Below are 16,757 nucleotides of genomic sequence, written 5' to 3'. Positions count from 1 at the left end.
GTCTCACAAGGTTAAGGCAAAACTGCTTGTAAAGAACTTTTCCTCTAATATAACTTTTGAATGTAATGACCACACTCTTTCTGTCACCCCAAAGAAGTTGGTTAACTTAGTGTTGGATGTCCAAATAACTCCTGCTTCTGTTGTTTAACTTATTTTTTACTTGAAACCTTCTACAGCATGAGGTCCGGACAACATTTCTGTCACAGCCTTACAAAACGTTTTTTTGAAACTGTCTTCATAACTCTAAACAACTTAACAAGTGCATAGCTAAATATTAAACCCCACCTGTGGAAAATGACATGCTGGTCTTCTTCATAAGCTTACTTTATATAGTGTGTTCTCAGAAAGCTTTTTAAATTATTGAATCATTTATTTCTAACCACAGTATTAAATTTATTGATAAAAAACATTTTTACCTATAAAAAACTTCTTCCTTGGGGTCCTGTGCTGTTGCTATATTAATGATCTTCCTAATACTTTTAAGAAGCTCTATTTGCTGATGACACAACTACATACTCCAGTATAGTAGCTCTATTTGCTGATGAGACATATATAGATACAATAAGGCCATACACACAACTACATACTAAAGTCTTGATAAAAAAAGTCATCAATTTTTGATTGCTTAGAACAGACAGTTGGTCTTAAATCTGGTCTTATTTCTGTGACAGCTAGGGGCTCACAGAATTTTAACCCAAGCTAAACTCAGTTGTTTACTGCAAATTATCACAACTATTATTATTGATAAATGATTATTCTTATATTGATACATAGATACATGGCAATACTAAGTCCTCTACTTCGCATTATTTTAAATTATCCTTTACTACAGACCTATTAAAAAATCTATTCAATTCATTGCAAAGTTAGCATTATAATATATATATAATAGATATTCTCTTATATAATATATAATAGGTATTCTCTTTTTATCATACTCTCTGTTTTCTTAGCCGTTATTTTATGTCTATCTCTATAAATCTCATGTTTGACTATGTATACAATATTTTTGTAATATTTTGACTGGTTTTTCTAATGAGGCTCCCTTTTTTAGACAACATCAATTTATAAAATGCCTTTTAATCGTTGATGGATCTGCTCTTGATGCCAAGCTTGAGTCTCTTATAAGATTTCTTATTTTTTCTCTTTTCTACAAATAATATCATGGTTGTTGCTCAAGTGAGATCAACTTATATATTATTATAAAAAATCTGTAAGATGGAGATCTTACAGATTTTTTATTCAAACAAGTCCTTTTACTGTCTTTTTCATTCAACTAAGTCCTTTAACTGTTCCTTTATGCTCAAAAAACTTTTAACTAGTTTTTTTCCTCTAACATTGGTGCTTTAAAATTTTCTCATGTTTTGATTGACTCTATACAATTTACAGTTTTTAAAGTCAACTTCTTCCTATTTTTTGCCTTTTTTTTCAACTTTTTTTCTTTTTCTTTTAAATCTCAACTTAACTATTGACTGCTTGCAGCCTTGTTGGGAGTGAATTTCTTTGGAAAAGAAAAAAAAGTTTTATTGAATTTTGTACTAAAATATACTTTTTTTATGTTAATTTACCTCCCCAAGGCCGAGAAGACCACTACAGACAAGGAGGCTACTTAATTGTAGTTATAACACTCTCTCAACTCTATAACTCCAAAACACAAACCTTGAAGAACAAGGCCGCTGCACGCAGAAACAAGTTGAACTTATGTAATTAGATTTCTTAGATATTGAGAAGTCATGCATACTTTGTAGGGTAGTGATTTTTAAATCTGATTTAAATTTAAAAAATCAAACAAATTTATGTTTTGCTACAGCAGTTCTGCAAATAAAGATAAACTTTGTTATAGAGTTTTGAGATTTAGTAGTAAATTGCTTAAAACAATATACACCTAATTTGTTACATCTAATATACTATATAACATACACCTAACACACCTATAATATACACCTAATTTGTTTGACTGTAAATTTAATTCACTGTGTCTGTGTAGTCTTCACTTTTCAAAACTAGCACAGTATTTTTTAGTTAAAAACATTTAGTATATGTTGCTTGTTTAAACTAGAATTTTATAAATGTGTTTAGCAACCTCTCTCCTAATCTTCTCTCAATACTTCAACTCTGAAGCTTTGATAAACAAATACGCTCTATAGAAAAACAGTTTAGATGTGGTACTATTAAGGGGTTCAAACCTTTTGCTTACAAAACAACTACACATTGATTACAAAACAACTACAAATTGTGAATAATAGTATTTCAATATTTTGTGAACAAAACTTCTTCGAGGCTTGCTTTTACAAAATTTTAAAAATTAAATAGTGCATATTAAACAAGAAAACTTATTAAAACATTAAAATAATAAAATCATAACTATAAATTAAATAAGTAATTAAAAGTTTGAAGATTTTAGAGTATATCTTTCTACTTACTGAATCATCTATCCAACCATTTTCAATTTGATTATCATAAACCTAAAAAAAATAAAAATAGTAGATATAATCAAATGATAAAAAATATAAATTTAAAAACTTCACTTTCAGTAAAAAAATTTTAAATGATCGTTTCCTTGAAACCAAGAAGATTCATAAAAACAAAATAAAGTAAAATTAGTATTATAACTATAAAAGTTTATTTACACATATATTGTTGAGATTTATTTTACATTTTTTTAATTGAATATTCTTCAGTGTTAGCAATAAATTTTACTATTATTATTACTATTATTGTTATTATTATTATTGTTATTATTATTAATAAATTACTTACAAGTGATCCATTTCCACTAGTTGCTTGATATAACATACAAATTATTTTAGTCTGTTTTCTGTTCATCCATTGTACAAATAAATTACTTTCACCGTTCCAAGCTAATAACGAGTAGTAATAATCACTAGAATAAAAATCATTGATTCAAAAATAGTAAAAATAAATAATACACAAAATGTAAAAAATAAAATAACAATACTATAAGTTAACAAGCAATACTAAACTTTAGTTATGTTAATATAAAAAGTTAACAAAGTCTTTACACAAACTCTACAATTAATTTTAACATTAATTAAAAAAATGTAATTTAATATATATATATATATATATATATATATATATATATATATATATATATATATATATATATTTATATATATTTTATTAAACTTAAAAATTAAAAATATTTTTTAGCTTTATTAAAATATTTTTTATTTTTATTTTAAATATATAAACTGGCAAGTTAAATATTAATCTTTATTTCGACAAAAACTAAAAATTCTTTGTAAAAATAAAGAAAAGTTAAAAAATCATTTATTTACCTATTTTATTAAATTATAATTTACCTTTACCTAATCATAATCACCATAGTTACAGATTTTTTTTCAAAAACTGTTTTCATGTCTTTTCATAATTGGTTAAAACTTTTGATAAAAACTTCTGTAACTCTGGAAACTTATTTAAATTCTAATTAATTAGCTCAAGCCAGTAGCCTGATACAACTCTGATCGATATAGTCCAGATCTAGTAAAACACAAAACTTGACCACTACGGCTACTAGCTCAAAATATCTGTTCTTAAAAAGTTTATTCTCAAAGAACATTTAAAATAATTTGGAAAAATTTGTAGTAGTGAGAATTATATTTTTGAAAAAAAAAAAAAAATACATCTGAAAAACTACATAAAAGTTCATATATTTTACATATTTAGGTATTAGTACATAAAGATGAACTTAAAAAAATTTACCCAAAAACAAACTACCTGATATTGCTAAAATAAGGGGGTGTAATTGTGACATTTTTTAAACCAATCTTTTCTAAGTCAACTATAGTTATTTTTATTGACGGGTTCGGATATCCAGCCTAAAAAAACATTTTTAATTTATAAAAGAGTTTTTAAATCAACCAAAACCATGACGGTTAAGACAAAAACTTGCAATTGCAAAACAACAAACAACATGTTTAAGACAACAACTTGCAATTAAAAATTACTTCTGGCAGTCATTACAAAAAAACATAAAAATTTAGAAACAGCAATCACAAAAAAATAAAATTAAAATGTCATGTGTTTTTAAGTCACCATGTAAATTACTGTATAATTAAGGGATATCACCCCATTGTGAGTTTAAATAGTAGGACAAATCTAATAATTTAAAACTATTTTTGATTAGTAATTAACAATTAACCAATCCGACTTAATCTAAAAAGACCTTCTGTATGTTGCAATGCAATGAGGTTTAAAAAGAAACTTAAAATAGAACCACTAAAAAAAACACAGAAACTTAAAGATTTCTTATTTAAATTATTTTTTTAAAAGATTATTTATAAACTCATGGACAATTTTGAAAAACCTTACTTATTTTTAATTGATGAACAAGCTTAATGCATCTAAATAAAAACTAGTTTATATATTTTTATTACATTACATATTATAACATGTTTATTTTTATTTATATTACATATTATATCATGTTTATTTTTATTTATATTACATATTATATCATGTTTATTTTTATTTATATTACATATTATATCATGTTTATTTTTATTTATATTACATATTATAACATGTTTATTTTTATTTATATTACATATTATATCATGTTTATTTTTATTTATATTACATATTATATCATGTTTATTTTTATTTATATTACATATTATATCATGTTTATTTTTATTAATATTACATATTATATCATGTTTATTTTTATTTATATTACATATTATATCATGTTTATTTTTATTTATATTACATATTATATCATGTTTATTTTTATTTATATTACATATTATATCATGTTTATTTTTATTTATATTACATATTATAACATGTTTATTTTTATTTATATTACATATTATATCATGTTTATTTTTATTTATATTACATATTATATCATGTTTATTTTTATTTATATTACATATTCTATCATGCTTATTTTTATTTATATTACATATTATATCATGTTTATTTTTATTTATATTACATATTATATCATGTTTATTTTTATTTATATTACATATTATATCATGTTTATTTTTATTAATACTACATATTATATCATGTTTATTTTTATTTATATTACATATTATATCATGTTTATTTTTATTTATATTACATATTATATCATGTTTATTTTTATTTATATTACATATTATATCATGTTTATTTTTATTTATATTACATATTATATCATGTTTATTTTTATTTATATTACATATTATATCATGTTTATTTTTATTTATATTACATATTATATCATGTTTTTTTTTATTTATATTACATATTATATCATGTTTATTTTTATTTATATTACATATTATATCATGTTTATTTTTATTAATATTACATATTATATCATGTTTATTTTTATTTATATTACATATTCTATCATGTTTATTTTTATTTATATTACATATTATATCATGTTTATTTTTATTTATATTACATATTATATCATGTTTATTTTTATTTATATTACATATTATATCATGTTTATTTTTATTAATATTACATATTATATCATGTTTATTTTTATTTATATTACATATTATAACATGTTTATTTTTATTTATATTACATATTATATCATGTTTATTTTTATTTATATTACATATTATATCATGTTTATTTTTATTTATATTACATATTATATCATGTTTATTTTTATTTATATTACATATTATATCATGTTTATTTTTATTTATATTACATATTATATCATGTTTATTTTTATTAATATTACATATTCTATCATGTTTATTTTTATTTATATTACATATTATATCATGTTTATTTTTATTAATACTACATATTATATCATGTTTATTTTTATTTATATTACATATTATATCATGTTTATTTTTATTTATATTACATATTATATCATGTTTATTTTTATTTATATTACATATTATATCATGTTTGTTTTTATTACATTACATATTCTATCATGTTTATTTTTATTTATATTACATATTATATCATGTTTATTTTTATTTATATTACATATTATATCATGTTTTTTTTTATTTATATTACATATTATATCATGTTTATTTTTATTTATATTACATATTATATCATGTTTATTTTTATTAATATTACATATTATATCATGTTTATTTTTATTTATATTACATATTCTATCATGTTTATTTTTATTTATATTACATATTATATCATGTTTATTTTTATTTATATTACATATTATATCATGTTTATTTTTATTTATATTACATATTATATCATGTTTATTTTTATTAATATTACATATTATATCATGTTTATTTTTATTTATATTACATATTATATCATGTTTATTTTTATTTATATTACATATTATATCATGTTTATTTTTATTTATATTACATATTATATCATGTTTGTTTTTATTACATTACATATTCTATCATGTTTATTTTTATTTATATTACATATTATATCATGTTTATTTTTATTTATATTACATATTATATCATGTTTTTTTTTATTTATATTACATATTATATCATGTTTATTTTTATTTATATTACATATTATATCATGTTTATTTTTATTAATATTACATATTATATCATGTTTATTTTTATTTATATTACATATTCTATCATGTTTATTTTTATTTATATTACATATTATATCATGTTTATTTTTATTTATATTACATATTATATCATGTTTATTTTTATTTATATTACATATTATATCATGTTTATTTTTATTAATATTACATATTATATCATGTTTATTTTTATTTATATTACATATTCTATCATGTTTATTTTTATTTATATTACATATTATATCATGTTTATTTTTATTTATATTACATATTATATCATGTTTATTTTTATTTATATTACATATTATATCATGTTTATTTTTATTAATATTACATATTATATCATGTTTATTTTTATTTATATTACATATTATATCATGTTTATTTTTATTTATATTACATATTATATCATGTTTATTTTTATTTATATTACATATTATATCATGTTTGTTTTTATTACATTACATATTCTATCATGTTTATTTTTATTTATATTACATATTATATCATGTTTATTTTTATTTATATTACATATTATATCATGTTTTTTTTTATTTATATTACATATTATATCATGTTTATTTTTATTTATATTACATATTATATCATGTTTATTTTTATTAATATTACATATTATATCATGTTTATTTTTATTTATATTACATATTATAACATGTTTATTTTTATTTATATTACATATTATATCATGTTTATTTTTATTTATATTACATATTATATCATGTTTATTTTTATTTATATTACATATTATATCATGTTTATTTTTATTTATATTACATATTATAACATGTTTATTTTTATTTATATTACATATTATATCATGTTTATTTTTATTTATATTACATATTATATCATGTTTATTTTTATTTATATTACATATTATATCATGTTTATTTTTATTTATATTACATATTATATCATGTTTATTTTTATTTATATTACATATTATATCATGTTTATTTTTATTTATATTACATATTATATCATGTTTATTTTTATTTATATTACATATTATATCATGTTTATTTTTATTAATATTACATATTATATCATGTTTATTTTTATTTATATTACATATTCTATCATGTTTATTTTTATTTATATTACATATTATATCATGTTTATTTTTATTTATATTACATATTATATCATGTTTATTTTTATTTATATTACATATTATATCATGTTTATTTTTATTTATATTACATATTATATCATGTTTATTTTTATTTATATTACATATTATATCATGTTTATTTTTATTAATATTACATATTATATCATGTTTATTTTTATTTATATTACATATTATATCATGTTTTATTGTTAACAGACAAATGCAAAAATAAGCTTTTTATATGACAGGCATGAACTTGCAAATTTCTTTTTATTTGCAAGTTGTATTGTATACTTTCGTACTAAAAAATTTTTATGAATCTCCTATCCTTTTTTTATATTTTTTAATCTAGAAATTTGTTTTTATTATTTAACCATTATTATTTGTATTTGGAAGTTTTTATATTGTCTTCCTCTAGCATCCCTGAAACAAGTTGTTCCATGAATACTTCTGCACTTCTAGTTTTAGGTTATTTTCTTATTAATAATAAAAATGCACTATTGACATACATGCCCTAAACTTTTATGTCCTTAAACATTATTTTTGTTTTATGCAGCTGGTATTAAACCTGAATATGTAAACATTTCAATAAAAACAAGAAGATCAAGTAAGCTAAATAAACCAGTGATGCAAACAAAAATAATAACAGTATTTAAAAATAAAGCTAATAATTCAACACTTCACTGGGATGAGAAACTATCAATACAAATCTTTGGCTATAAGTTTGAGCATTTAACTGTTTTAGTAAGCAGTTTTACAATTTTAATAAAGACAAAATACTGTTAAAAAATCAACACAGTCCAGTGCAAGACTTGCCATTTGCAAGAGAACCTTAAAAGACTTTGAGGAATGAGATCTCAAAGCAAATACTGTTGCCCAGGTTTTTGATACAACAGCTTGTAACACAGGAGTTAAGAATAAAGCTGACACACTTTAAGAGGAAACGAATTGATTAAGAGTCTTATGGATTCTGACCCTTATTTGGACTCTGAGCATTTGGATGGCTTTTTGTCATTATACTTTAGAACTGATCCTGGAGTATTTTTTAATTCTTTATTAAAAAAAGAAAAAAAGCTGATGTTCATTAAGATTTCAAAGATTTTCAAAAGTAATGGAAATATATATGTGTATATATATATATATATATATATATATATATATATATGCATATATATATATATGTATATATATATATATGTATATATATATATATGTATATATATATTTATGTATATATATATTTATGTATATATATGTATATGTATATACATATATATATATATATATATATATATATATATATATATATATATATATATATATATATATATATATATATATATATATATATATATATATATATATATATATATATATAGTATTTTTGAATTCTTTATTAAAAAAAGAAAAAAAGCTGATGTTCATTAAGATTTCAAAGATTTTCAAAAATAATGGAAATATATATGTGTGTGTATATATATATATATATATATTATATATATATATATATATATATATATATATATATATATATATATATATATATATATTAGCGCTGTAACGACTTAAAAAACTTTTGACAGTCAATAAATCGAATAAAGTGTTTTTCAAGTTGACCAAAATCAGCTAATATATTTTTTAAAGTCAACTAAAAGTGGATTTAGTCAAAATATTTAAATAACTTTTTTTTTTTTTATAATCATTTAATGTGACAACATTAAAATGTATTTTTTATACGCTATGAAATAACTTAAAGAGAGTAAACAAAAAACTAGGTGGTAAGTAAAACTTCTATATCACATATTGCTGTTATAACAAGAGCATGTATTTAGGTTAACTTAAATCAAATAAACAAATGCAACAAAAAAGAAATTACAATAGTAAAGTAAAAAAAAAAACAATATGAACATTTTATATGTCTTGGTTTAACAAAACACATTGATCATATAAATCTGGTTTAAGTCTATTTTGCCGCTCTGTAATGATTTCTGGCGCACTTGAAAATAGCTCTTGCAAAGGTGGCGTTGATGAAGCAATTATACAAAAGAGCATCTTCACTATCTTTGACAAAATGTGAAATTAGCATAAATTAATTTTATAAAAATCAAGAAGACATTCGAATACTTTTATACTCATATTTAAACAATTTTGTTTTCTGTTGAAAATGAATCTTCTGATGACACTGTTTCATCGCATAACAAAATTTTTCTTTTTTTTTGATGGTAATCTTTGACTAGATGACAACTTTTGGCTAGACCAAACCTTGGTGTGGTCTAGCCAAAATCATGTATTGGCTCTAATAAATCAATTAGCCTGCAAATGGTTTCCAGTTTTCAGCGTTTTAATAACAAATCTTTATTACATTTGTTCTCTGGCTTGATTATAATGTCTTTGATTGATTTTCTAAGTTTAAAAACTGACTGCAACATTAAAAAGGTAGAATTCCACTGAGTAGATGCGTCTTGTTTTAATTTTTTAATTGAATATTTATCTTCTGAATTGTCAACTTTCATATTATTTGACTCAAAACAACTAACTAGCTGAGCAGAAAGCATAATACTATGTTTAAATAAGCCAACCAGTTTCCTAGATTTCTTTAAAATTATAAAGACACAATGGTTTTTTTCAGTTGATAGCTCATTCTCTTTTACAAGAACATCTTTAACAATTAAATTTAATATATGAAAAAAACAAGGTATGTACAATTTATTAATTTGATCTACTAGACAATGTTTGATATTTGCAGCAGTGTCACTACTTGTTTAAAGTGTTTTATCAATTATTTTCCATACATTTAGAATTAACTTGATTTGCTGCTTTAAATATCGGTTAGTATGAGCTTTTAGGCTATGTTTTAATACAATGCGAATCGATTACAAACAAAAATTTTGATCAACAAAATGTATAGTGGCGCCGTTGTATAAAAACGAAGCTTGTGATGCCCATCCATTTATTGTTAGATGGAAATATTCAGCTGGCAATTTGTACTTGTTATCAAACAAAGCAAGCACTTTAATAAAAAAAATTATAATCAACAATCAACAGCGGTTGACTTGTTTGAAAAAAAAAGTCAAACATAAATTCCTTTAAATCTCTATATTTCTGAAAAATGAACACTATAAGTGAGATTTTGCAAATGCTACTTAGATGATACATGACCAGTTGTTGTACATGGAAGTTTAGACTCTTTAATATTAATATAAAGGTTACTATACAAATGATTTGCCATTGAGCTGGTATTTTTATTGTATTTTAACTCATTGTCGCAAATTTTGTTTGTTATAATACCTTTATATTTACACATTGTTGAGTCATTGTTTTTTACAAAATAATTTCAGACTTTACTTTTATCAAAGTTTTTATTCAACATTTTGCTTCTACCATAAAAAAAAAGAATGAAAATTAAATCGATATTAAAGTTAGAAAAGTAAAAAAAAAAGTCATTGTTCTTTATTTTGTTTCTCTTGCATTTAGCCACATGGCTTTTAAGTACATATAACAAGAATTCCTTCATGCAGAAATAATGCCTGTACTAATCATTATTATTAGTCCATGGAAATTATTTCAATTGCAAATAATGTATGAAGTGAGTTAAATCTATCATTAAAAATGTCCATCAGGAATTATTGTTTAACAATCATTGCATAATATTGAATTTAGTTAAAATTAGAATACTTTTAGAGTTTCAATCTAATTTAATGAAAAATTTTTAAATCTCTATATCATTTTTCATAACAACTAAACTAAAAAAATTGCAAGGCTTAATTTTAATGGCGTAGTAAGGTGTAAGGGGTAGATCTGGTTAAACATTTTCTGTGGTTGTAGATTTATAAAAACTCTCATCTTTTTCACATCTTTAACTGATTACTTTATTATTTTATTTTAAACGAAAGCAATGAGTTACAATGAGGAAAAGAAAATATGAAGTGGTGGTATACAGTAAACTAAGAGTTAACGTGATATTCTGGTTGAATTAAAAAACTTGCTATGTATAATATTTTTATGCATGGCTCAATCATCATAAATACTTTATCGTTATAAAATAATCTTATATCTTTAACAATTGGTAAAATTAAATATTTTATAGTTAAATCAAGTGAAAAGATAAAGATAAAGATGTTAGAAACCAACTAAATCAATTTTTAATAGATCAGAATGAAACCCATAGTCTAATAAATTGACTATTCATTTTTAAGTTATTTATAGGTAGTTTTAAATAGGAATGTTAATAATAGTTTTAGTAGGCCATTCCTTGCTATAAAAAAACTGGGTAATATTTAAGCATTTTATATGCTGCAATCCTGCAGTCTTTGAAATATAGTAGAAAGAAATAAAGAAAATGGAGGAATGCTAGATTTTTAGTATTGTAGCTAATACTTCAGTATTTGTTAACAATTTCTGAAATATTGATGCAAATAACATTTGCATCAAGTTGCTTTAAGTTTGCGCAGTGACTTTTGTTTGCTTAGTCTGAAAGTTACAGGAGCTTTTATTTATTGAACAAAGCTTATTGTAATTGCCACGGAGTTCAACTATCTTATCAATTGCTCTACATTCAGTAACAGGATATTGGCTTTATTCTATTAATTGGGATATTGGTAGAATTCAGCAACTCTAAATTAATTTAGATATTTAAGTAATTAATATCTAAATATCTAAATTAATTTTAAATTGAAAGCGTTATTTCTTTAAATGTCTACTTTCTTTAGGATGGGGGTGGCACAAATATCTGGGATCTATTACAACCACTGATCACCTATAATAAAATTGAATTTAAAGAAACAACACTTTCAATTTAAAATAATTTAGATATTTAGATATTAAGTATCTAAATATCTAAGTTAATTCAGAGACCTTAATTTGAACCATAATGATGGTTTTTAAAAAGTTACTGCCCTTTTATTTGTGCCCCTATCAATTATAAAGATCAGATCAAGGAGAGGGCAACCAACCATATCTTTCTTTTTATTAAGAAATTACTTATAACAAGCCTTCCCAGGAAGCAAATGCGGCTATACATCTTGCTCATCCACATTTAAAGTATTTTTTTAGTTCGCACCTTTTAACTTATAAAACATTTCAATAATTCACGGCAAAAAGCTAAACTTATCTACCAAGTAAAAAAAAGAATCCTAAAAAAGGTTGCGAATTGAAACTTTATTTTTTCTTGTGACAAAGTAATTAATTAAGACAATTGAGACAATTTTACAATAAATATAAAATAAAAATATATAATTAGCAATACGACAATAATAAACAAACATTTGCTGCATTATCAAGTTTATTTATTTAACATTTAATTAAAATTTAGAGAATGCAACCTTGTTACCAATTGTAACCAATTGAGACAACGTAACTTTAAAATGTTATAGGAGATAAAAGACAAGTCTGGAGTCAAATTGACTAGATTTTACAAGATGCTACTTATTCTTAGTTGATGTAGTAATGATGTACACAACTTTATAGTTTCAATAATGCCTCATGCAAATCAACTGCTTAATATATACCATTTATTTTATATTCATAAAATTATTGTTGAAGTAAAGAAATATGTTGTCAGGTTGTCAATGTTCACTAATTGAAATTCCAGCATTGAAGCAGACAAATGCAAAAAAAATCTAACTTATTTCAATCAAATCTTCACAAATTTAGTTTATATTAGCTGTTGAAGTGCTATAGTGTGCAAAAAACAATAGCAAACTAACCAGTTTCATCCCAATATATATAAATGTATATACTGGTTTCACATTTCCTCCAGTTTTGCAATTAGTTTAGAAGTTATACTGACTTTTTAAGAAACTTGCAAAACCTAGACTATATAAAAAATTATGGCCACTATAGCCCACCATAGAATTATTATTTATAGTATTATTATTAATTATAGTAATTATTATTATTTTTAGTATTATTATTAATTAAAGTAATTATTATTATTTATAGTATTATTATTAATTATAGTAATTATTATTATTTATAGTATTAGTATTAATTAAAATAATTATTATTATTTATAGTATTATTATTAATTATAGTAATTATTATTATTTATAGTATTAATTATTTAATAAACTATTTTTGTGATTGATAAAGTACATTCACTGAAAGTAGTTAAAATCTATGCCTAGAGACTGCCTAATGGGAAATTTCTCTGGATACAGGAGACCACTAAACATTAACCAATAACCTTTTTTTTAGAATAAAAGAGCTTAAATTATAAAATTGAAAAAACATAAAAAATATATTACTCATATAATTACTTATTTTTTTCAACTTAAAAATATTCAATAATTCAAGAAGGGTAAGAAGGTTACACTCTCAAATTTTTGAAATAAATATAAAGTAAATAAACTTGATGATGCAGTAAATGTTTGTTTATCATTGCCCTATTGGTGATAATCATTTTTATTTTATTTTTATTATAAAATAGCTTTGTCTCAATTGGTTACTTTGTCACGAAGAAAAAAAAAAATTTAACTTGCAATGTTACCTTTCAATTGTTTTTTTTTAACTTTAAAAAGTGTAACCAATTGAGATGTAACATAACGTAACTAAATCTAGATTTGAGACGTAACTAAAATATGTTTCAAATCAAACTTTTCAAATTCATATGTATATATCTATATAAAAGACAAAATGTAACATAAAATTTTTTTTATTTGTGACAAATTTTAATTACGTCTCTTAAATGCTTTACGTTACATTGTGTCTTGATTGGTTACACTTTTAAAGACAATGAATAAATAATAAGATTGCTTAGGTACCTTGGATTGCTTAAGTACCTTAAGTTACTTTAACTTTTAAGATAATTTTTTTATGCTTCACCTTACGTTACTGTTAAAGCTTTACTTTTAAAAAGTTTTTTGTTAAAACTAACCCACGGTATCTTTCTTATTTAATATTTTTTCTTTATTCTAAAAATATATATATATATATATACATATAATACAGTGTAAATACATAAATATGATATATAATATAAATACCATAGGTTCCAATATTACGTGTCATAATGTCAAAATGTTAGTATCGTTATGTAATATGTTACATCTCGGTTAATAGAAATAACGAACATTTTGCACATAACAGACATTACATTGTTACATAAAATATTATGTCTCGGTTAAGTAAAAATAACGGCCATTTTACACGCAATGTAACTGGACTCATTTACATTACAATATGTAATTTAAATTTAAAATGTAATAGGGCCCCTAATAACATCTTCAATGTTATAAAAAACTCACTAATGAGTTTCTGTATTTAACATATATACATATATATGTGTGTATATATATATATATGTGTGTATATATATATATATACATATATATATATATATATATACATATATATATATACATATATATATATATATATATATATATATATATATATATATATATATATATATATATATATATATATACATATATACATATATATATAATGCGGTAGTGGTAGAGTGCTCGCTTTATAAGCAAGAGGTTCTGAGGTCAATCCCAACCATATCCCTGGTAGTACCACGCTCAACTTGTTTGTCCGTGCAGCGACCTTGTTCGTCAAGGTTCGTGTTTCGGAGTTATAGAATTGAGAGATGTATGTATATATGGTATATATATAGTGGTATATGCATGTATATATGTTATATAAAGTGGTAGAGCGCTTGCTTCATAAGCGAGAGGTTCCAAGTTCGATCTCCACCAGGTCCCTGGTGCATATTTTGAACCCTATACAGGCTCAGAATAGGCAGAAAAATGAGCAATCTGATTCGCTGATTTTGAAAGAGAGGCAAGTGCGATTTTGTTGAAAAATATAATTAAAATCAAAACAAACAGATTTTTGAAATAAATTTCAAAGTAATGATATACTAAGTTTATCAATACAAGTCACTATTATAAGTTACTATCAACACAGGAAATTCATTTTATTTTAGTACTCTTCAGAGTATTTAAAATGTATCAAAATCTATTTGTACAAGAGAATTTTCACTCGTAAAAATTTCAATAAAGTTTATCTTGGTGATGAAGATTTTATCAATTGTTAATTTTAAGAAACGAAAAAAAAAAATGTGTTGAAGTAAATTTGAAAAAATCTACAAATGTGTTTCTGTTAAAATATGGTCTTGGCCTTAAAGCATTCTCAAATACATAGTTTATATAAGTATGTTGTACGAGACTAATAGTGAAGCACTTTTGCATACAAAGTTTATATGTAGTTTTACGTGACTACTTGTGAAGAACTTTATTTGTAAACTGATTTAAATGTTTATTATAAAGAGTTGAAAATTAGAGTTTTTTAAAAAAGAAAATTTGTACTAATTGCAAAACTAGCTTACATGTTCCATGTCAATATATGAGCTCTGAGGAGATTTTGTTTTCATGCTTTGTTTCAACCATAGTTTGGAGGAGGCTGATATATTTTTTTATTACGTAACTTTAATAAAACATTGTGTTAAACCATTAAAAAACTTTTTTTAAATTTAAAAATTTTTTGGCAGGCTACATTAAGTTATAAAATATTTGAAAATTTAACAAAAGAAGTGATATTTATGTTTGTCTACCAAACAGTAATTTTTGTACAGTTACATATAAACACTGACATTAAAAGCAAGAAAAAGTATTGAAGTCAAATAAGTTAACCAAATAAAAGTGGATTATGACATAAATAAAAGTGGATTATGGCAAATGATTATGGCATTTTTTGTATTGTATTAATTAAAAAAAAAAAGATTTAAAAAACTAAACTAAGTGGTTAAAATCAATGAAAAAAGGTTTAATGAAAAAAGAGTGATAAAAAAAAGAAAATTAAATTATCAAAAAAAAAGAACAAAATAAGTTGTCATGCGATGAATATTTTTGCTATTATAAAATGTGTTTTGTATGAATAAACTCTTGAAATATTTCACTTGAATTTGCATGTGTGCAATTTCTAAATGTGTTCCTCATCAAATATAATGTCCATGTTCTATAAAGCATGCTCGATACAAAGTTTATATGCAATTGCACCAGACTACTGGTAAAGTACTTAAAATATGCAAATAAATTTTAAGCTGAGGCAGAAGTTGTTCTAAGCTCATTA

General features: G+C 21.8%; 1 protein-coding gene across 2 annotated transcripts in view; it reads right to left on the bottom strand.

The window, feature by feature from the left end:
* Positions 1 to 16,757, bottom strand: part of LOC101239243 (prolyl endopeptidase FAP) — a 132,155-nt gene that overhangs the window by 35,447 nt on the left and 79,951 nt on the right. For both annotated transcript variants that reach the window (XM_065799044.1, XM_065799045.1), the window contains 3 exons: positions 3,742 to 3,842; positions 2,761 to 2,884; positions 2,424 to 2,465 (listed from right to left, as the gene is read on the bottom strand). In XM_065799044.1, the coding sequence (XP_065655116.1) occupies positions 2,424 to 2,465; positions 2,761 to 2,884; positions 3,742 to 3,842 (267 nt within the window). The remainder of the gene's footprint in view (positions 1 to 2,423; positions 2,466 to 2,760; positions 2,885 to 3,741; positions 3,843 to 16,757) is intronic.

This window comes from Hydra vulgaris, chromosome 06, assembly GCF_038396675.1.
Source record: "Hydra vulgaris chromosome 06, alternate assembly HydraT2T_AEP".
Lineage (NCBI taxonomy): Eukaryota > Metazoa > Cnidaria > Hydrozoa > Anthoathecata > Hydridae > Hydra > Hydra vulgaris.
The sequence above is the reverse complement of the archived record's forward strand: the minus strand, read 5'-3'. Positions and strand labels throughout refer to the sequence as shown.